Source organism: Phoenix dactylifera, chromosome 11, assembly GCF_009389715.1.
Source record: "Phoenix dactylifera cultivar Barhee BC4 chromosome 11, palm_55x_up_171113_PBpolish2nd_filt_p, whole genome shotgun sequence".
In the NCBI taxonomy this organism is placed as follows: Eukaryota; Viridiplantae; Streptophyta; class Magnoliopsida; order Arecales; family Arecaceae; genus Phoenix; species Phoenix dactylifera.
In genome coordinates, this window is record NC_052402.1 from 4,304,956 (window position 1) to 4,327,214 (window position 22,259).

Consider the following 22,259-nt stretch of genomic DNA (forward strand, 5'->3'; position numbering starts at 1 on the left):
GCTTCCAACTCAAGAGCGCGAGCCGGGGGTCACGGCAACCACCGCACACTCATAGAAAAGCATGCGAGGCATCTTATCATGATATCAAAATGAGACAGCGAAAATAATTTAACTAATAATACGCAATCCTTATTTCATTAACTAATTTAATTTACAATGTCTCACAAATCTAACATTAGTCTAAGGTAACACAATTTAAATAAACTCTTACTAATATAACTTATGTCATAGTTCTTCTAGTCTCTGAATTTGTAAAAAAATAAGAAATCGTATAATAAGCTTGACAGTCTAAACAGTGAACACTTTAATTAGATAAATCAAGCATTATAATAATAAGAATATACTAAAATTAGACATGCAAAATACATTGATTTAAAGCCAAATCGATACGCTATCCAGTCACTTCAAATTTTGAATCTTGTTTCATAAATCAATTATCTTTCAATTCATCAAGTTTATTTTGACAGCCATGAGCTATGACTATATTTATACCCTATAGCTAGGCCAGAATATGAGCAGGGTGTCAATATGCTAGCGAATAACTCCCACTAGCATGATGTCAATGTGCCGGCGAATAACCCCTATTGACAGGGTGTCGATATACCAGCAAATAACTCCCACTAGTATGGTACCGATATGCCAACGTATAACTTCCATTGGCCGGATGTCGATATACTAGCGAATAACCCCCATTAGCAGGGTATTAATACATAATTTAGCTACAAGTCCAAGTTCATTTTAAAGCAAAAACTCGTTTTCTCATATTCAATGTTCCAAATTATAAGATACATAAATTCATACGACATCGAAATCAATTGAACATAATCCATATTGAAATCAATATGGTCAATTAAGAATCATACAATATTCTAGAAAGAGGAATATATAATAATAAAATACTATGCATCAACTTCATAAATCAAAAATAATTCGATTAAGAAAATATTTATAATTTGCCAATAGATCTAGAAAAAAAGTTACATTACTTATCTTGCAAACACAATCCAACTAACATATTCAATTAATCCCAAATTTTTTTCTCAAAGTCTAATATCCAAAAATTATATTTTTCATTAAAATTTTATTATAAATATTTTTAAAATAAAAACCTTAAATTCCAATACCTTTACAGGGCTGACTAAGTAGGAGTGTCCAATATTCTAGTCAGTCCAATCAAGATGATTTCATCGAATCATGTTCGAACTAGGACACAAATAGTTCAACAAAGATAAGGATGATTAAATCTGGCAATGTTGACTAGGACCAAGGTGGGGGCTGACATGCCATCCGACGATTCTGAATCATGACTCTTCACCCAGGTCGATCCAAAATTATTGAGAGTTGTACTTACGAGGTCCAAACAACTCTAGAGAGAGAAAATCCATATAAATAGAGAAACTTGTAGAGAGAGAATAGATAAGAGATAGAATCTCAGTCCAGGTTCAATCAAGGGTCTGGGTTTGGTTGTTAATAGCACAGGTCAACCTAAATCAATCAACACGTCTGGCCCATGAGTCAGGAGAGAAACTTTGTACAGAGAGAAATAAGAAAGAGAAAGCATGGGGAAGAGAGAGAAAAGTGAGAGAAAGCATTGGAAAGAGAGAGAAAAGAAAAACAAAGAAAGCTTTCCTCTCTAACTAAGGAAGAAGAAAGAAGAGAATGGTTGTAGGTGATGCCCGGGGTTAGGGACCCATGGTCGGCCAACAGGCGGCCAGCGGCAACTGGCGACCGGCAGCGCCAAAACCAACAAAAAAAGAGGTTCCTACTACTTAAACTATGAAACCAATGTGTCCTTGTGGTCAGAGCTTTGGCCATAGCTTCCCGCCACCATGAGGGATCAAGGTAATCCTCCGATTACAAGCACCGGCGACGGAGGCAGCCGAAATCAGAAGAAAATAGGGTCGGTTGATCAAATAGAGGAAATAGGGCATCACCCTTTTCATTAAAAATCTGACGTTTGGCAAAGGTCATGGATGAGGGAGAGACGAGTTAACCAAAGATTGCTAGGTTCTTATTTGACTTTCGACGGTGTTTGGCCGCGGCAACATCGTTGATAATGGCCGGCGTTCGGAGAGAAAGACTGAGAAATTACTCAGAGGATGAGCTCCGATTGAGGTCGTTCCTTTGGTGAGGCAAAGAGAATATGGGCAGGAGCTCTAAATAGAGTTCGGTCACAATTGGAAGTCTGATTCCGTTCGACCTTATCGGAGAGGAAGAAGACTCCAATCGGAAGTCTCTTCCCTCCACACACATAGGCGGCACATGTCGAATTTTTTTTTTGGGGGGGCCAAAAAGGGTTGGGCCAGTCAAGTGGATCGAGCCCAATCCACTTGGTCTGACAAAAGGGACCCAAATTTTCATCGGTAGGAAAGTAGCTTTTCTATGCCCTTCATACATTTTCCTTTCTCATGAAATACGAAAATTTTATTTCCATAAAAATGTCACTTTTCCATCTCCATTTTTTAAAAACTCTAATCAAATAAGAGGCATTTTTTTCGTTGACCACACTTTCTCCCTTTCTTTCTCACAAACCAAACGAGTCCCAGATGGCAAAGGATATTGTTGGATTCATCGATTTATCTCATAGATAGGAGTCGAAACCTGGTTTTTTGATGCCGTTACTGCGGGGTTGTGATTTAGCCTGCAACTTCGTTTTTTGATTGAGATTCAAACTTACTATATTTGTTTGGAACAATTTGTTAAAGAATCACCTATTTTGAAAATAAATAATTGCTACCACATATATATAAGGCATGCCACGAAGACTTTTCTATTATGGTGATTGGTGGGGGGTGGGGCGGTGACCGTAACGTTGCATGACTCAAAGCACCAACTGAATCCTTACGGGCTCGTTTGGTTCGCGGGAAGCATTTTTCTTCCTAGGAATATGATTCCTGGGAAACAAATTTCTAGGAAGAGGATGCCTAGGAAAGTACTTTTGGCATGTTTGGTTGACCATGGGAAAGTGACAAATTTCCAAGGTGCTTATGTTTGGTTGGCCATCTACTTTCCTAGGAAAGTTATATATAATTCCTATTATGCCCTTAATAAAAATTAAGTTTTTAATGCCTCTTTAATGCTTCTTTAATGCTGAAGGGACTTTTTGGGAAAAAGTAAAAATGGAGTGATTCCCGCCTCATGGGAAAGTAACTTTCCCATGTTTCTCATGGGAAAGACTTTCCCATGAAATGTGGGAATCACATTCCCATAGAAATACTACTTTCCCTTCTCTCTCCTTTGAAAACTCCAACCAAACAAGAGGCATCTCATTACTTTCCCGTTGACCACACTTTTCCCCCTTCTTTTCCCGCGAACCAAACGAGTCCTACAAGTTTCCCTTACCTTTTGATGGGCAGTGTTGTTTCGATTTTTCACTAATTTTTTACTTTTTATTAGTTAATATATTGATTTTTTTTGGTCATGCTTTTCATTTTCATACTCTGGATCTTGTTTGATTTATTTTTACATATTTCTGTTTTGTTTTGTTATTTTGTAAATTTGTTGCTAACCATATTCGGAATTCTCATTTTTGGATATTATTTTCTAACTAATATTTTTTTAATTTTTGTTCTGTGTTTACTACTTCATTTTAAACTTAGTTTTGTAAATTCAGTTTTTTTTTTGTTCTTTTATTTATAATTGTTTATTTCCGTCAAACATGTGTTGCATATGTCCATTTGACAGTAATGTGTCAAAGATGGAAGTATTTGAAGACTTTGAGAGAATGCTGATGTATGATGATTGCACCATATCGTTTTTAGATATTCATAACATTTTCAAGCAAATATATATGAGCTCCATCTCCACATGAAGAGTATATACGCTCAATATATCCATTCTACTAGCAAAAGAAAACCCTCCCTTTGTCCATACTGTGCATGGTCATTTTTCTTTTATCCTCTATAGTTTGTGGTGTTATTTGGCTCAAGCTTATACATTTTAAAGATTACATTTCTAGACTAATTGCATCGATAAAACTTGGGCTTGCAACACAATTTTGTGGGCCTTTGCTTAGGATTGATATGTATGGGGAGTCCGGCATCATATGCCAAAGTCCGGTGTAGCAAGTATATATAGAGTTGGTGCTTAACAAATGACGTATGGCTAATAGAAAATAAATGTATATTTCATGGGTGCATGTATAACTGAGCCGAGCTTCATCGAGCTTGGATATGATCAGACTTGGTTTGAAATTAATTTTGTGCTTGAACTGTGACTTCAACATTGATTTCCTTGTCACTATTTCAAACTAAATTTTACCTTAATTTTGAATCAAATTGAATACGAGCCTAGTTGATCCGCTCGATAATCCTAATTTAAGTTGAAATTAATTAGAACTTGAATAGAGCTTCATTCAAACTTGATAATATCATTCTCAGTTCAAAACTTAGTTTAGATCTGAATTCATATTTAATTGATTCTAAAGAAAATTTAAAAAATCATAATTAAAACTTTAATCCAATGATCCTATATATATATACAATACTGTATGTAATACAAGTCTCACTGTGCCGAGCTTAACTGAGAGACATGGCAAATTTTGGCTTGGATTGAAAATAAATTTGTGCCTATTATAAATGTAGGCGATTAGTGCCCTATTGCTGCAACAAAATTCAAAAAAAAATAATCATGAGCAGCATATCATCACATTAGTTGATTTATTGAGCTTGGTTAATGTCTAGCCATGCCAATCCATTTAAAATATTTAACAAGGGTAAGTCTAGGTCATGCTTTTTACATGCAAGAGGAATCATGTACTCCTTCTAACTAAAAGGTGTTTTTCCATAGAGATGCATCAAATAAGATATCATTTAATCAAAACCTACAAAAAAAAAAAAACAATCAAAATCTAGCCTGACACCCAATCTCCATCCAAGATGAGTACACTACAACCATTCCATGGATTTGGACTTGTACCGCAATTGATTTCACCAAATCCAGCAAAACTTAGTCCAAAATATTCAAATCTAGCATATCACCTGAGCCAACCCATTAAACCAAATTCCATTTTGGATCTTGAATTTGGACCTAATTGTCCAAATTCAAGATCCTGTCCCCCTGGCCCCGGCAGGCCACCAGACCCTGGATGCCACAGATTTTTTAGAGTAGTATATCCGAGCGAGGAAAAGAACAAAATTACGGAAACCCCCATAAATTTCCTGTGCAACCACTCGATCGTCCGCTCGCAACTGAATCAGTGGGTTCATCTGTTCGACGTGGACGGAGATGCTGTATCCGCATAGAAGATAATATACGGATTACCGAATCGTAACCCAATCCGGAGTCCATATACCCCTCAGTGCTTATTTGTGAATGTCTAAAAAGAATTTTTGGGGTTTTGTGCGAAGTGAGGGCGAGATTGTAACGCCGCCGGTATAAATACCGCTCTTCCCAAGGAGCGGAAACGACAGACAGACGAAGGGGAGAAGCGAAGAGAGAGAAGACGATGGATTCGGCTTACGGCGTCCCCCGAGAGCTCTCCGGTCTGCAGAAGCAAAGGGCTCTCTACCAGCCGGGGCTCCCTCCTTGCCTTCAGGTCCCTTCTCTCGCCTCTAGGGTTTTGTTTTCTCGCCTCCATTGTCCTTCTTCGCTCCCATCTGAGATCTTTTCCTTCTTCTCCTCCTTTCTAAATTATTCTAACGCTGGCGATCGGACTGTAGATCGTGTGCTTTTTTCTCGCGGTTTCGGAATGCATCGGTGTGGTATGCAGGCATTGTCGCTTGGAAAGATCGGATCTTTATGACGTTTTCTTGTTTTTCTTGGCGTTTTGATGATATAATCTGTTTTGTTTTGGCATTTTTCGAGGTGGAGACCTGATTTGATGTCAAGGAGTGGACTTCAATCTTTAAAGCTTTATGTTGTCGTCGATTACTCGTTTCGTTTTGTAGTTGCGGTCATTTAGTTGCACGACGCCAAGTTATTGTTAGATCGGTGCGTTGCCCGTCTCATCAGCCGGGAGAACGTGTCCCTTTCGAGTACTGTTGTTTTCCTTTGACCTTTTTTTTTTGTGCGTGTGTTCAGTTCTGTGCATTGTTTTTTCCTTTATCACACGACTTCGATGTAAATTCTGGCGACCAAGTTCTAATTTTGGCGAAGGTTTGACTCTTTTTAGACTGTAGGAGGCAAATCTTGCCTACGTAGACGATATGCTTGGTCGTTTTGTCTTTTTCACCCTCCACCATCTTTTTAACTTCGCTTGCATGGACGTGTTGATTAAATTATGATTGGGTTGTGCTCATGGCTCTATGCGTGAGCAAGCTCTTAGTCTTGGAGGAATATGGGATGGGTTCCAAGCCAATATATACCACCCATGTGTCGCCAATCTCATTAACATGGAAGCTGTATTTACTCGTAAAGTTTTGTTGGTATGTCAAAGTCGTAGATTACTGTATCAAGTTGTAAATAAAACTACTGTTGTGTCGTAGCTCTGATAGATCAATATTTTCATTATTTACCAACGATTTTTAATTTATTTAGTTTATTGCATCTTGTATGATGCTGTCTCAATGACAGTAAAATCGATCCCTTTGCTTCATCTGATCTCTGAGAAGTCTGCCTCTATTTTTTCTTCCTTTTTATTTGTTTTTATCTCCTCACCTAAAACAGGACACCACAGTGAGGGTGGAGTTTGGTGATGCAACAACATCTGCAGATCCGGCTGGTGCGCATGTGATCAGTCAATACTTTCCCCGCACATATGGGCAACCTTTGGCTCATTTTCTGAGGGCAAAGGCCAAAGTTCCTGATGCACAGATCATAACAGAGCATCCAGCCATAAGGTCTATACTCATCTGCGGCTTATTTTTTTCGTTTTCTAACAGATTTTGAACTGGTGATTCTGGCAACATGGAGTTGTTTGAGTGTATCCTGATATTTGGTTTCCTACATAAGAGTTTTATGTTCAGTAAATGCAGCACCCTGCCTCATCATATGACTTTGTCTCCTCTTGAAAGGGGAAAATGACCAATTTATTATGGTAATAGCAGCAGTCAAGTGCTAGAATGTCTCGCCTGGCTTGCACTTTCACTCTCTGGTGTCTTTTTTCTGAAGACGTTGTTACTTAGCATGCATTTCCACAAATTTTTTCATAGAAACAAATTATATGATATTGCAGACCTGTAAGTAATCATATGAATCATCTTACTAAAGCCATCTCAAAAACATAATTAGCCTTGCTTTCCACTCGTATCTGCAGCATACATGCTGGATGCACTTTTAGACATGGTGATCCAGTTTGTGTGGCTAAGAACTTCTCATGCATATTGGCCAATGAGCAGAGAATACATTTATGATTCTTTCCTTTTGGAATGGTTCATTATTATTGGCATTGATGCTAGTAGATTGCTTACTTTAATGATTCTCTGAGGGGTGGTATAAATGGAGGAAAATTGTTTGCACTTTCTATTCCTAAAGTATCACTACATTTCCAGTCATAAACTCATGTATATACAGGTATTGCTAAAGTTGAGTTCTGTCTTCAATTTTTTTGATGAGAAGCTCTGTTTTCTATTGACTGTTCTAAAGATTGGACAGATTATCTCCCTTGATAGTTTATTCTATTGATCTGATACCATCAGTGAATATCAATCTTTTTCCTTGAAACATTTTAGTAGTTGGTAGGTTATTTCCTTATATTATACATTTTATTTTCTTGTACACACAGCATAATTGGAAGATTGGTCCTTTGGGAAATGTCTTAGGCTCATGACGCATTAGCTTATTCCCAGCGGCACTTAACATTCATATTTTACAAATATCTTATTGCAGGGTGGGTGTCGTATTTTCTGGAAGACAATCACCAGGAGGACATAATGTCATTTGGGGACTTTACGATGCTATCAAATCTCACAACCACAATAGTACATTGCTTGGATTTGTTGGTAAGCATTTTTTTGTATAATGCATATTTATAGACAGATTTATGAATAGCAATTTTCTGTTTTTTGTTCATTTTTTAGAATTAGCACAATTGAGATAGCCTTTAGATCGCTGATATTTTTTTCTTGTTGTTGTTATTTGCACTTCTAGGCTTTGGTTGGTAAGGTCTAAAAAAAAAATTTATCAGGGAGAGACAAAGAAAAGCACCAAAGTTTTATTTTTTTAAGAAACTTTAAAGTAACAAAGAAAAATAATTTTTCTTTTCTAAGTTTTCTAGGTTCAACTGAAGAAGAGAATTTTTTTCTTTTCATTCCAGTGAAATACTTTTATTTTCTTTTATCTTTTTGCATACTGAAGAGAGCCTAATCAACAGCAAACATGAGAAAAAGTAACGCAAAGAAAATATATCAAGATAATCACATCCTGACCGCATTCCTTATTGTTTTCTTTGCATTTTTTTCCAGTTCAACCTTGTAGGAGAAAATCTTGATTATCAGTTCATTTCCTTGCTTCCATTGGCTGGGATTACTTTTCCTCTCTTTCCTTTCATAGTCTATCTTATATCTTTTTTGAAATCACTTTAGACAAGCTCTTTCTCTAAAATCACATTGGGTACCATCACATGTACTGTCAATGTCTTTTTATTTTATACTAGGTATCTTTTGCATTGTTCGTCCTTGAAATAAGGCATGATGGTTTTGATTGGAGAGTTAGAAATCAGTTGTTGGATGTTTGACCAACCTTATCTAACATGTTGTTGACTGGTGTATGGTCCCATCACTTGAAAATGTGTCACTTTCTGGTTATGGGTTGAACCTTGCTTTCTGATTAATCATTATATTGGAAAAGAGGATGTAGTGCTATTCATCTTTTGATTCTGATGGCACAAACATTTATATGTTATAACTTTTAAGTAACAGTGTGGAAGCAGATACCACTAGCTGCCCTGATTTGTTTCTCAATTTGTTGTGATCATTGAAGAGCTCTTCTGCTGCATGCATCTAAAACAGATCTCTTCCTAGTACCTATTCTGTGTCCAATGAGTAGCGTTGGGTTTAAAAACTAACAGATGAAAATGATAGTCATAACATGGGAAAAGATGTCAAGAAAGGATGGCATTCTTGCAATATAAAGGATGGCATTAACCTTGATTCCACATCATTTAAGTTTCTCTTGCAAGTTGCAATCATATGCTGCACTTTGTCACTTCCTCTTCTACAAAGATTGACATAGCTAACAAGTCGAGAAACACTTAAGAAACCCACTCTTCCCTAGTCAAACATCCTTTTGGTATCTAATCCGCAAGCAATAAATTTTTGATGTTTCATTGGTAAGAGTATGCTTGATTAAGATGAAAAAATCTGGAGTTCAGACCATCACCTAGTTGATTGACAAGAGTGACTGCAACTTCCATTAAGTGGTTCTGTTTCCAAATAAGAAAGAAAAGTCATCAGTACCTCAAAGCGGCTAACTGAAGCAGAGCTATTGTTCCTACCAACTCATTAGTCTCTCTATAACTGCTTGCTGCATATCTTGCTCCTCTCTACCAATCTTGCTCCCTCATCAGCTATCAATATCTCCTGATATTTAACTAGTTTCATTTTGGATCGATAAAACCATGTCAAAAGGTTTTTGTTGTTCAGGTGGACTTACATAAGACAATTTCACATTATTCTTAATAAAGTCATTTTAATATAGTGACTCATTTCTCTTCCATGTTGTGGCTCTCTCCACTTGTTACTGTACCATTGCAATAAAATTCCTTGTTGTCAGTACGTTTACTACATAAGAATTCGTTTCCTGTGCTCTAAAATCCTTCTTATCTCTTTTTTTTATGAATATACCTAACTTAGTTACATATATGACTTGGGACATTTTGTTCGCATAGAACTTGGGACTTTTTTTTCCCTATATTACATTGGATAGCTGTATTTGATCAATAATTCTTGATGTGATTACGTTATTATCTGGACATGGATTCTATTTATGTATATCTTTTCCCCCTTTTGTAAAGAATGATTTCCATATATTTCTACAACCTGCAGAATTTTTGTCTGGATTGCTTTGTTGCTAGAGATGATTCTAGTAATTCTTTTTTTTGATGAAAGCATTTTATTTTCATTGCTGATACCTCTTGTTTCTGTTATAGGTGGCACTGAAGGTTTATTTGCACAGAAAACTTTGGAAATTACTGATGATATCCTCTCCACATATAAGAACCAAGGTTTGTTATTTGATTGTCCTCATTGCTTTTACTTATTTTTGTATTAACTCAAATTATCTTCCTAATTTCTGTGCATGTCTTGTGCTTTTAAAGGTGGTTATGATTTGCTTGGCCGGACAAAAGATCAAATCAGGACAACTGAGCAGGTCAATGCTGCGATGGCTGCATGCCAGGCACTGAAGTTGGATGGTCTTGTCATCCTTGGAGGTGTGTCTCATAATATACTTACTAATATGTGTTATCAGACTTGTGCGTGACTTAATATCTTTTTCCTTGGGTTTCTTAAGGGGTTACTTCCAATATGGATGCTGCTCATCTTGCAGAAACTTTTGCCGAGTCAAAATGTCCAACAAAGGTACTTGACATGTCGTTTTGGTATTTCTCCAGAGAACAAGTTAACTTTAGCCATTTTTCTGCATGCTTTTGAATTTTTGTGATATAATGTTTTGATTTTAGATAAAAGCTCTACAGAGAATCAGGCATTTTCCTGCCAGGAAATGCTGGTTTGGATGCTTCGCTTTTACCTTTGGTTAAACTGGATAAGTTCATTTAAAAATGTATGACAGGTAGTGGGTGTTCCTGTAACTTTGAATGGGGATCTTAAGAATCAGTTTGTGGAGACAAATGTTGGATTTGATACAATTTGCAAGGTATGTTTGGAAATGAAATGCTGTAATTGTATAGGTGTGTTAAGGTAATTACGATCACATTTTGTTGTCAATGAAATCTTGGTTTCTGATTTTATTTTCTCATTCTCATTTGTCTAATTCATTCCCCACTACTTTTGGAGTCTTTGGACATAGTACCCATCTTGTCAGATCTATGATTCTTGTAACACTTTATCATTCATGTCAGATTAAATTAACAATCTTCTTTTTTTGGTACATACTTAACAATGTTCTTTTGAAGCTGTGCAATGTCACTGTGAGCCTTTTTTGTGTGCATTCTATTTGCAGGTTAATTCACAGCTCATCGGTAATGTCTGCACAGATGCCCTCTCGGCTGAAAAGGTAATGCATAGTTCATTTCATGTGTATAGATAAATTTGCAAGGCTTTATCTATCAAACTTGCTTCAACAACTTGTTTAGACCAAATGAGTTTATCATTCTCCAGTAGTGCTGGCCAAGGATTATTTTTTTATAATGGTTCCCTTGGGCTACAACACAAATGTTGAAGCTACATGTTTTCAGTGTTTATGCAGCCAACCGTATTCCAATATTCAGTCTTGTTTCAGTCAATCATAGCTTTTGTCACCAGATGTCTTTTTTGCATGCTAAACAAGCAGTTTCTTGTTTATTTTTTTCTTGCTCAAACTTCATCTCCCACAATGTTCCAGTGAACTAATGTTTTGTATTTTCTTTTGCAGTATTATTATTTTATTCGGCTTATGGGCCGGAAGGCATCTCATGTGGCCTTGGAATGTGCTCTCCAGTCACAATCAAATATGGTTAGACTTCCCATTTGCTTTCACATTGCTTTTCTTTTTCACCCATGTTATTTGTTCATTTATTTATTTATAATACCTTCTTCATCGACTGATTTATATTAACTTTATCTCTTTCTCAGGTCATCCTAGGTGAGGAGGTTGCTGCATCAAAACTCACTATTTTTGACATTACAAAACAGATCTGTGATGCAGTGCAAGCCAGAGCAGAGAAAGGTTAGAGGTTGTTGATTTGGTCTCTCTTTTGATGTTTATTTTGTCAACTTCTAATGTACTTTTGGCTTTTTATTTCTCATGCAGACAAGTATCATGGTGTAATTCTTATACCTGAGGGGCTTGTAGAAAGCGTTCCAGAACTGTATGCTCTGATTCAGGTACTATTACCCCTCCCCCCTCCACACCCCTGCCCCCCACCCAAAAAAAAGAAAGCAAATGTGACTTGATGATTTTTGCCATGTTTTTTCGAAGCAAACAGTTATATTCATTTTCTTTTCCCCTTAATTTACTGTAGTTTTGCCCATTTACTAATCTGTTATGCCTGGTTTAGGAAATCCATGGTCTCCATCTTCAGGGGGTGTCTGCCGAGAATATTCCTTCTCAACTTTCACCATGGGCAGCTGCACTGTTTGAATTTTTGCCACCATTTATAAGGAATCAGGTTATTTTTGCTATCTTTACTGCAGCTATAAACATATTCGATAAATTCATATCCATAAGGTGCTGCTTGACTTGCTTGAGGTGTACTAAAATTGTAACATTTTGTATCTATTATGCAGCTGCTTCTCCATCCGGAATCTGATGACTCTGCACAGTTATCCCAGGTAAAATCTGGTGCAACAGTTCAAAAAGTAGAATTCTTTAGAACAGTATTATTATGATCATCATGTTCTGAATTTTCCTTAATTCCTTTACGTTTAGATTGAGACAGAGAAACTTCTAGCTCAGTTGGTTGAGACAGAAATGAACAAGCAGCTGGTGAGTTTAAATTACAGTTTATGTGATGATGACATGGAAGATCACATCTTCAACTTAGATTAACAATAAGAGAATCTTCATTTGTCATGTATTTCTTGGAGTGGTAGTGCATCATAGATTCACATTGTTAATCATACATCATAACTTCATAATGCTGCTTAAGTTTCTTTATTTGATGCTTGTTGATGGACTATCACAATATTGCTTAATGGGCTGATAGCTGTTTGCTCTTTCCCTATGTCTTGTATTCTATATCAGTCCTTGCTGGATCACCCCTAGCTTCAAATTGCTCTATTTTGCATTATATGTTTTTTGTTTACCATCTTCACAGAAAGAAGGTACATATAAAGGAAAGAAATTCAATGCCATCTGCCACTTTTTTGGCTACCAAGCTCGGGGATCCTTACCATCTAAATTTGACTGTGACTACGCCTATGTGAGTTCCTACAAGGACTAGCTTCCTTCTTTTGGTTTGTTAGTTTTGCTATGTGCAATGAGTTTATTTATGAAACTCTATCTGCTTAGGTTCTTGGGCATGTTTCCTATCATACATTGGCAGCTGGTTTAAATGGTTACATGGCTACCATTACAAATCTGAAAAATCCCATGAATAAATGGCGATGCGGCGCTGCTCCAATCACGGTGAATCTCCATCCTCTTTATTTTCCAATTAACCAGTGTATATATAATCCTGTTTGGACACTTGGACCCAACAGCATCATCAAAATAAACATGCAACAATTTTTTTGATTATTTCTAGGCAATGATGAGTGTGAAGAGATGGTCGCATGGCCCTGCAGCCTCCCTTATTGGAAAACCTGCTTTGCATCCTGCCACTATAGACTTGAAAGGAAAAGCATACGAGTATGTTATTGTTACGGCATTTTACTGATATGGCAGTTGCTCTCTCCTATTTTCTGTTCAAAATCAGTTACCTGTCCAAGCAGTTCTCTTAACACGGCAAGACATACTTGCTTTGCTGGTGGAACCATGGTTTTTTTTTTTTTTTTGAGAAAATGAATTGCAGTTTCTTCAGGCCTTAAATTACTTTCCTTTTAATCTGATATTCCTTTAGTTGCAAGCATTTTTTCCTCTTCTAGTGTTAAAATCACCACTTGTCCCAAAAGTTAAAGTTTATAGGATGAGGTAGATTTATTTATATATTTTATATTTTCTTACATCCAGCAATGGCAAGTGTATCCAGCCCATTTTTGTGGTCAATCATGAATGATCCTTGGAAAAATCATTGGGTTGTCTAATATTAAAGATAAGCTCAGTTTATGTATAGTTGGTTGATACTTCTAAATATGCTTGGATGAGAATCATATGATTGAAGTGGCCTAGTATCTAACTTACCATTTGTGAATATGCTTGTGTGTTTCACTTCTTGTTTTAATGTTTAATTCTGGACTCCAGGTTGTTGAGACAAAATGCTTCCAGCCTTTTGATGGATGATGTATACAGCAACACTGGACCTCTTCAGTTTGATGGACCTGGTGCTGATGCTAAGGCCATTACATTGTGTGTTGAAGATCAAGACTACATGGGCCAGATAAAGTTGCTTCAAGAGTATCTGGATAAGGTTCTCATATTTCGTCGTTCTATGATATGATAATATGTTCTTGTTCTTCCATTTTGAACTATAGTAAAATTGTTTTTTCCACCTAAGCCGAGGAACCATCCCTGGAGATACTCTTGAACTGCAGTCCTACCTCTTGCCACCACCAACTACGTTACCCCTGTAATAAATGTGGGCTACCTTGTTCGATATATTATGTTCGAACTTTCTACAAACTCCAGCTTCTCAAATTTATCCTTTTGCTTCTGTTACACCCAATTTTGCCTCACTGCTTACCCTAATACAGTCTTCTATGATTTCCGCCCCCATGTTTCATTGGTCTTAATTTTCTGCTGCAATATATACCTCTCCTTCTATCACTTGGTTAAATAATAAGCCATTCGGGTTCTCGTAGTGGATCTCCCCTTTGTGATCTGATCACAAAGCCTGATTGCCGATACGGGGCTTATCCCTAGCAACTTTCAGTACCCTAAAACCTGCTCTGGATCTGCCTCTAAGTAAAATGACTAATTGCAAACCTTGTTTATGTGCTAGAGTGTTGGTTTATAAGTTACTGCCTTTGTCCTTTGCATGGCTGTCATTATAACAGCAATTCTACTGTGTTCCTTGCTGCAAATATAGATCTAACTCTTGCACTCCTGTATTTTGCTTTTACAGGTGAAAAGCATTGTGAAGCCTGGGTGTTCGCAGGATGTTCTGAAAGCAGCCCTGAGTGCTATGGCTTCTGTGACGGACGTGTTGGCTGTCATGGCTTCTCCCTCATCTAGTGGCCAGCCACCCTTCTGAATTGCACAACTAACCATCCTTTGTTGTGGACCATTAGTAATGTCTGGGTTCCATTTGTCATCATCATCATCATCATCATTATTATCCTACAATCTGTCTTTTCCAAATTGTTGAGTGTTTGATGGGGAGGTAAGAAATTTTTGCATGATTAGCTTTCTGTTTTTGCGTCCATTTTTGGTTGGCATCATTTTTTTGTTGATGGTAGTTACTACCATGAGTCCATTGCTGTACTTTGAAGTTGAATAATGACACAAACATTCTGTTTTATGACAATCCTTTCCTGGATCAAATAATGATGGTTTTAGCTACTTCTGAAATGTTGAAGACTATGTGGAACATGCTTATATGCTGGAAGAAAACAGCAGTGTATAGAGGAGAAGGGATTACTGTAATTGTGAATCTTTGGTGTTAAATAGCTGCATGAGGTTGCTGAAGAACTTTGAGACTTTGAAATTTAGTTTCAGCGACTGTACAGGTTGGGTATTTTTTTTGGAGGAAGCTTGCCTGGAAACCTCAGTAAGGATCAAAAATGGAAGAACTCGCCGTCCGAGTAATTTGGCTCACCTTGTCAAGTTCCTTCTAATCTGCAGTCTATGGTGCCAAAGTTCATGGACGGTTCGGTTGCCAAATCATTGATCGTTGTGTTTTAGTTTGCTCACATTTGATGGTCAGCCGGCCCATTAGTCACAACATTTTGTTGGGTTCCATGGCTAGGTCAGATTGATGACTATGTTTTATGGCTTAACCTATGATGACGAAATAATAACATTATTTGAATGCCATTTTCATGGTTAAGCATCAGTTTTTAGGTTGGGCGGTGCTCTAAATTAAAGAAATATTGATGTAACTTGAACAAATAAGAGCCACCACTTGTATCTCTAATAGCCTAAGTAAAAAGTGCACGGTCGAAAAGATCAAATAGATCTTGCTTGGTTTGGGTTCGATGATTGGGTTTGATTCTAAATTCAATCCTCCTATATCAGTTTGTGCTATTTGGTGTGGTTCCACTCGATTTGTCGGTGTACTTTTCTTGATGTACTTTTTTGAATTGCTGATAGCCATGATAACTAAAGATATTGAACTTTAATCTTTGGAGATATTTTTTTATCAATTTGGAAGATTTAGTTACATAAAGAGATGGATATGCACTAAATATTTATTTATTATAAAAAATGACAATTTGAAGTCAATGTTGGACCATTTAAATCAACGGTCACTATAGAACATGATTTACCTAAAAATGCATAAAAATGAGAAATCATATATTCTAGTTCTCTTTAACCTAAGTATTAAATGGATGCAAGAATGAATAGTCTTAATAGCATGTTGCTATATTTATATGATTTGATCATCAAAACTTATTAAATTCATTAATAAATTCGAATTTATTCATATTTTTAAATATTTAAATCAATATCACTGATAGGGTCATTAATTAATATGCCCTATTATGTATTCTAAGATACAGTGGAACTAATAGTTTCTATACTCATTTGGCATGTAGGTTAAAGATTTATAAGTAATATAATTTTTATTTCACTCACTTTTAAATCAAAATCAAGAGTGTGGATATTCAATTTAACTAAATTATCATTATTTCTATAATCATTAAATCTTCAATCAAATATTTAAACCAGTGCCATACTATACAAGAATCACTATAATAAATAATATCTAAATAATATGCATCATTTACATATCTATTATATACACATATAATACAACAACAATGCTCTTTTGAAATTGCTATAATGGTAGCAAACCATTGACAAATCTCTGCCTAGCAGTTTAGTCGGGGGGGCACATGAACATCAACCATTCTTTTTTGTCCAACAAGACATACTTTTAGCTACGTAGTTCAAAAATCCTAATAAATTTCATCTCAGCCATCCATTAAACTTTTTTTTTAAAAAAATATTGATGGATGACACCTATTTTGTTCCATAAGTCTACCCAAGTCCATGGCTGAAGTTCCAAAACATCCGACTAGAGCCCATTTTACTAAGCTTAATTTCATCACCTCATCAAAGAATTCAGACAGTTTGTTCAAACTTTAAGAAACTTTCAAAATTTTCTAAAACTTTGTAAATATTTTAACTATATTTGAAATATTTTAAAAAATATTTTTGATAGTTTGTATGTAAAATTTCAACATTTATATACATGATAATGGGCCTAATCATAAAATTTCATTAGGCTAAATAAAAATTATATGGAGGAGGTACCAGTGCATATTATATGGGGTGGTTTCTATTTTGTCATGTTTTTTTCCGGCATCTATATTAAAAAAAAAATTCAAAAGTTGAATTAAATGAAATTCTTTCTACTAAAAAATACTATAATTTTAAAAAAATATAAAATAAAAAAAGATGGGCGGTCTCTTTTTATATTTTTATAATTATTTGTTTTTAAGTTACAAGATCGATGGAGTATTTGAGGACTTCTCTCCCGATTTAACTTTTAGTTTCCTCGTTAAGAGGAGGCCAGAGGAAACGTGGCAAAATAGTTTTCTGGCTCGGCTAATTGGAGATAATCCTGGCGCCGCAAGGAAGCCTTAACCCAGCTTTAAAAGCCTGAAACCCTTGCTTTGCCCCCCGGTTCGTAGCCTTAAACCCTACTTCGAAGAGCGGAAGCTCGTCGCTTTCGACGCCCCAATCCCCACAGAGAAGAAGAAAGATGGCGTCCTCCATCGCCTCCTCTTTCTTTCGCCGCACCCTCCGTCTCTCTCGAACCTCCTCTCTCTTCTGCCGCCATCGCCAGCCGCGCTTCTACTCCTCTCTCCCCTTCTCTCCCTCCTCCTCCCCTCTGATCCGGGGAGCGATTCCCCAAAGCTTCAGGCAACTCCCTTCCGTCCTCTCCTTTCGGTTCGCCTCCTCCAAGGTGTCGGCGGATGCGAATCTCAAACGAGTTCTCGATTCCGAGATCGATTGCGTCGTGCAATCGGATCCTCACGAACAGGTAATGCCTCCAATATCTTACCACCCTAATCGATTCATCGAAGAGATTTCCTTTTTTTTTTTTTCATATGTTTTTGATAGCTAAAAACTATGAGTCATGCCAGAATTCCTTTTTTTTTTTAAAAAAAAGAATTGTGGACATATTTTTCTTTTCTCCTGACTTGTTGATTTGGGGGAAGCCATTGTCATTTTCGTATCAAATTCTTATTTTGCTGTTAAATGAGTGTCAAGTTCAAATTTTGTTGTCATGGAGCATAAAATCTGTTGTTTCCGACTCTTGTTTTCTTTCCTATCGACACAAGGAAGGTTTAATTGTGTTCCTTGTTCCGGTACAAAATTTACTATTTGTAGCATTGCGGGTTATGATATTGGGGGGTTATGATATTGGGGTATACAATGGAATTCTCTGCCCTTGTCTTGTCCTGCGTTGATCTGGTGGAATGACAACATGTAGGCGAATGAGATCATGATGCTTGCATTGTTGTGTCCACTATGACGGCCATATGTGTGGCAGAAAAGCAAGGGCTTGCCAAAATGTTTATCAGGCTGTCAATGTTTCGTATACTTGATTCAATAATTTCACTGGCATGCCATGTCTAGATGGTCAAAATAGCAACCTTGGTAGATTGCCATGGAGCAGCTGGAGCCGTTACTTGCACATCAGAATCACAATATAGGATGATAATAGCTGGATGGTTCTATATAGTGCGAAAATTGCAAACTCGATGCTGACATGCCGATGAAGTTTAGGGAGAGTTATTTGTGTTGTGCCAATGTAAGATTTAAAGTTCTGAAAACTCATTGTATATTCGACCTTCATCTGAAAATATGTTGATTGGAATCAAGATGTTGTAGGTTGTGATTGGTTGGACCTATAGTTGGGATCCTGACTTTGGGAGTTGTCTGACATTTTGGAAGTTTCAATTTCAATTGAAAATAGGATATTGAAGGGCTCCATACTGATGCTAGGCATTCGACATTGGTTATTATAGAATAAGGAACTTCTATATTTTTCATGCAAAGAAGTGAATATTTCCTTGATTATATGTTGACACTGATGCTTATGATAATTAAAGAGTCTGTCGAGAGCAGATGCAACTATTTTTAAGTTTCTTATGGCATCATATGGTCAGTCCGACAAATGGAGAGTGGCCAAAAAGTTGGGCGTTGAATGAGTATTGAGAGGCATAGGATCTAAGGATCCAAAACTAAGCTAAGATATCATTTCCATGTGATTGGTCTTCATTATTTAATTTTGAACTAGTGAATAATGGAGAGCAATATTTGCATACCTGTAGGTAATTCAAGGTCAGGTTCTTCCAAATATTGGAGGCATTAAATTCCATATCTTTTGTTCATTCATGATAACACTGGGACAGAGTTCTTGATTTGAAGAAACGAAGGTAGTCAACTAATTGATATGTATCAGTTTAAGACAAACAGTTAAGTTCAAAGTGTCACTCAGTAGTCGCCAACAACTCCAAGTTGGGTTGTTATTTTGTTTGGAATTATTCTTAATTTTTAGAGGTTTTTTCCTTTTCGGTATACTCTGATTTTTTTAATGGTTTATTTATATCATTTTTAGTTACATAGGTGATTGTAGTTTGTTTATCCTAACTTTCCTTATCACCCTTCCTTACAAATCCGGCTCCTTGCTTATTAGGGGCATTCCATGATCTTTCTTGCTTACCACTGTGCCTTTTATTTCTATAATCCTAAAGTTCTGTTGGATCTTTCACTAATTATTTATTGGCCTCAGTGTCCCCAACTCCTCGTCTCTTTAGTGTTCAACTTGATTGTCATTGTCCTCTGTTGTTACAGTCTTCATTTTTATTTTATGGTCATCTTCTGTTTGAGACTAAATAAGGAAATAAGAATTACATATTGCAAATTAAAAAATGCACAAAGGAATCATCCTTATACTGTCTCAGTTATGAAGAAACACATCAAAACTTTTTTAACGAAATTTTGTGTGCAATTAATTTGTTCAGATTAATAAAGCTTTTTGTGGGTAATTTGTTAATAAAGCCTTTTGTCAGTTTATGCACATTTATACATGCATCGTCACCATGTTGAGGTGAGCTTATGATGCAATTTGCTAGAGTTTTCACAATATATTGAATGTGTGCATGCACTAGGATCGTACATTGTTTGAAATGGAACAAATTTTCTGCATCCAGTCATGAAGTTAAACTATATTATGTGAGTGCCTTACAGTATGTTGGCGAGTAATGTTAACATTTCTAAATGTTGTATAGTTCTTTTGTAAACTTCTGCTTCACTGTATATTAGAACCTAATCGATGATACCATACACAGCTTAGCTTTTCAACTTATGTGAGGATCTTTGGTTTTAGTAAAGGACCCGGACAAATTCACTAGTTGCTGGGTCCTGGAATTGCCCATCATATGCATTGAGAGTAAAATTAAAGATGTCAAAGTAATCCATTCAGTTTCTCTTTGCAGGAATTTGATTTGCCAGATGGGTTTCCCTTTGAGATCATTGATAATCCTGGGGACCAGACAATCATCCTTAAACGAGAATTTGCAGGTGAGAACATCCAAGTCACCGTTTTCATGAATTTAGATGCAGAGGGAGATTTTAATGAGAATGATGAAGATGGGAGTGAGGATGAGAACAGTGACAGCTCTTTCCAGCCAACCATCTCTCTGGTTGTATCTATTGAAAAAGGAGAGGGTCCGTTCTTGGAATTTTGCTGCAACCTTAATGGTGATGAGCTTGAAATAGAAAGCATGGTCATGAAGAAACGTGATGCTCTTGATGATCAGGGTGCTTATCAAGGGCCTCAGTTTTCGTAAGTTCTTTTATCCATTCTCTTTTGAACTATTTAGCTATTGGGGTGTATTAATAGGAATTCATTGTGAATTTGCACACTATTAATCAACAGCAAGTAGGCAAGGTTTCCGGGTAGATGCTGTTTGGTACTGAAACTTGATTCAGAAACTATCTCTTGAAACTTGATTTCAAGGGATCATTTATGTTCTGGAAGAAAGGGGGTTTTGGAAATTGTGCAGATCCTTGGGATAATAAGAATTGCTTTTACAGGCTGATAAGAACAGGAAGGGCCCTGAACCATGGGTATCTTACCACTGGACAATCCAACTGGTGACCCTGGTTAGGCAACAATTGGAAGAATATTGGAGAAATATTGAAAATAAACAACCAGCGAGGATAAATGGTTAAAAGGAGGAATTTCATAAAATTTAAGGGCATGTTGTGTATTATGGACACCAAATTATGAATTATAGGCAATATTTGCCAGACATTTTTAGAAGTATATTGTATTCATTTTGGGTCATGAAACAATGGAGGCAGAACCTTCGGATAAGCAAAGTCAGGATAATTGTTGTTCCTTGAATATTCATAAATATTTGTATCAAAAGTCCTCACTAATGTAGCAAAGGAAAAGTGTACTCTGTAATAAAAAAAAAAAGAAAAGGAAAAGTGTACTGAGGTATGGCAAATGAAAACTCTCTGTTCTCATGTCTAATCGTTGGTTGCAGGGATTTGGATGAGAATTTGCAGAAGGCCTTGCACAAGTATCTTGAAGAGAGGGGTGTCAAGGGCTCCCTATTTGGTTTCTTGCATTCGTACATGATGAACAAGGATGAGAAGGAGTACCTAGTATGGTTGAAGAACATGAAGGAATTCATTGAGAATTGAGCATTTCATCAATTTTATGTTTAGATGAGTTGAGGAAAGTTTTGGGATATACTTCTCAAAAGATGTAGTGATTCTTAAACTATTTGATTCTTGGAAAATTGTACCGTTTATTTAGAAATGTGGTTCTCATCAGAGTTTAACTTAAATGAGTTAGTTTTATCTTAGTTTCTCACGATTTACCGAGACAATGATTATTTTTCTTGCTGTTGGTAAATAATTTCTATACCTTTTGAACTGTTTATTAGAGCTTTATTTTAAAACTACCTTGTACCTTTTGAAGTACCTTGTAGCTGTGGCCATCAAATAAGTTTATGACATGATTTCTTATTCATCTTGATCTACATGAGAAATTTCCTAGCATTAAAGTTTTGACTGAAGAATATTATTGATGTCAGCCCTCATCCTTGAGGAATAATCTGCAATTCTATCTTTTATAAACAAAAAGGATTATATATGCTTATCCGAGTTTTGTAATATAATATGGTATGCCATTTTAAACAACTGTATTTTACTACCAAGAGTATGACCGACGAACTCAAACTCCCTAAATTCGGATTATTCTATATATGTGGCATTAACTGATGCATTGAATTTAATTGATCCTGCTCTCTTTTGAACAATTATTAAGTAACAGCAAGTTCAATTTCCTCAAAAAAAAAAAAGTTCAAGGTTTTTTCCTGACATATTATTTGTTCTGTTGTGTCTGTGATTTTGACTAGGCGTTGCTTTTG

General features: G+C 36.4%; 2 protein-coding genes across 2 annotated transcripts; both read left to right on the top strand.

The window, feature by feature from the left end:
- Positions 1-5,359: 5,359 nt before the first annotated feature.
- On the top strand, positions 5,360-15,195 carry LOC103716078 (pyrophosphate--fructose 6-phosphate 1-phosphotransferase subunit alpha-like). Its single transcript, XM_008803935.3, has 19 exons — positions 5,360-5,536; positions 6,607-6,779; positions 7,768-7,880; positions 10,028-10,102; positions 10,196-10,309; positions 10,390-10,457; positions 10,669-10,752; positions 11,059-11,112; positions 11,470-11,550; positions 11,670-11,763; positions 11,848-11,921; positions 12,095-12,205; positions 12,324-12,368; positions 12,466-12,522; positions 12,854-12,958; positions 13,048-13,164; positions 13,283-13,386; positions 13,939-14,104; positions 14,759-15,195. Exons 1-19 carry the CDS (start codon positions 5,447-5,449, stop codon positions 14,885-14,887), a joined length of 1,854 nt encoding a protein of 617 aa, XP_008802157.1. The 5' UTR covers positions 5,360-5,446; the 3' UTR covers positions 14,888-15,195.
- A 2,259-nt stretch (positions 15,196-17,454) lies between these two features.
- LOC103716077 (uncharacterized protein At2g39795, mitochondrial-like) lies at positions 17,455-21,713 on the top strand. Its single transcript, XM_008803934.4, has 3 exons — positions 17,455-17,845; positions 20,310-20,659; positions 21,369-21,713. Exons 1-3 carry the CDS (start codon positions 17,564-17,566, stop codon positions 21,526-21,528), a joined length of 792 nt encoding a protein of 263 aa, XP_008802156.1. The 5' UTR covers positions 17,455-17,563; the 3' UTR covers positions 21,529-21,713.
- Positions 21,714-22,259: the final 546 nt, after the last annotated feature.

Bases quoted from the DNA above. Each gene is read 5' to 3' on its own strand.
- LOC103716078 (XM_008803935.3), top strand. From the start codon at position 5,447: ATGGATTCGGCTTACGGCGTCCCCCGAGAGCTCTCCGGTCTGCAGAAG. The intron at 13,165-13,282 runs GTGAATCTCCAT...GATTATTTCTAG, and splicing joins GCGGCGCTGCTCCAATCACG to GCAATGATGAGTGTGAAGAG. The intron at 13,387-13,938 runs GTATGTTATTGT...TCTGGACTCCAG, and splicing joins TTGAAAGGAAAAGCATACGA to GTTGTTGAGACAAAATGCTT.
- LOC103716077 (XM_008803934.4), top strand. From the start codon at position 17,564: ATGGCGTCCTCCATCGCCTCCTCTTTCTTTCGCCGCACCCTCCGTCTC. The intron at 17,846-20,309 runs GTAATGCCTCCA...TTCTCTTTGCAG, and splicing joins AATCGGATCCTCACGAACAG to GAATTTGATTTGCCAGATGG. The intron at 20,660-21,368 runs GTAAGTTCTTTT...CGTTGGTTGCAG, and splicing joins TATCAAGGGCCTCAGTTTTC to GGATTTGGATGAGAATTTGC.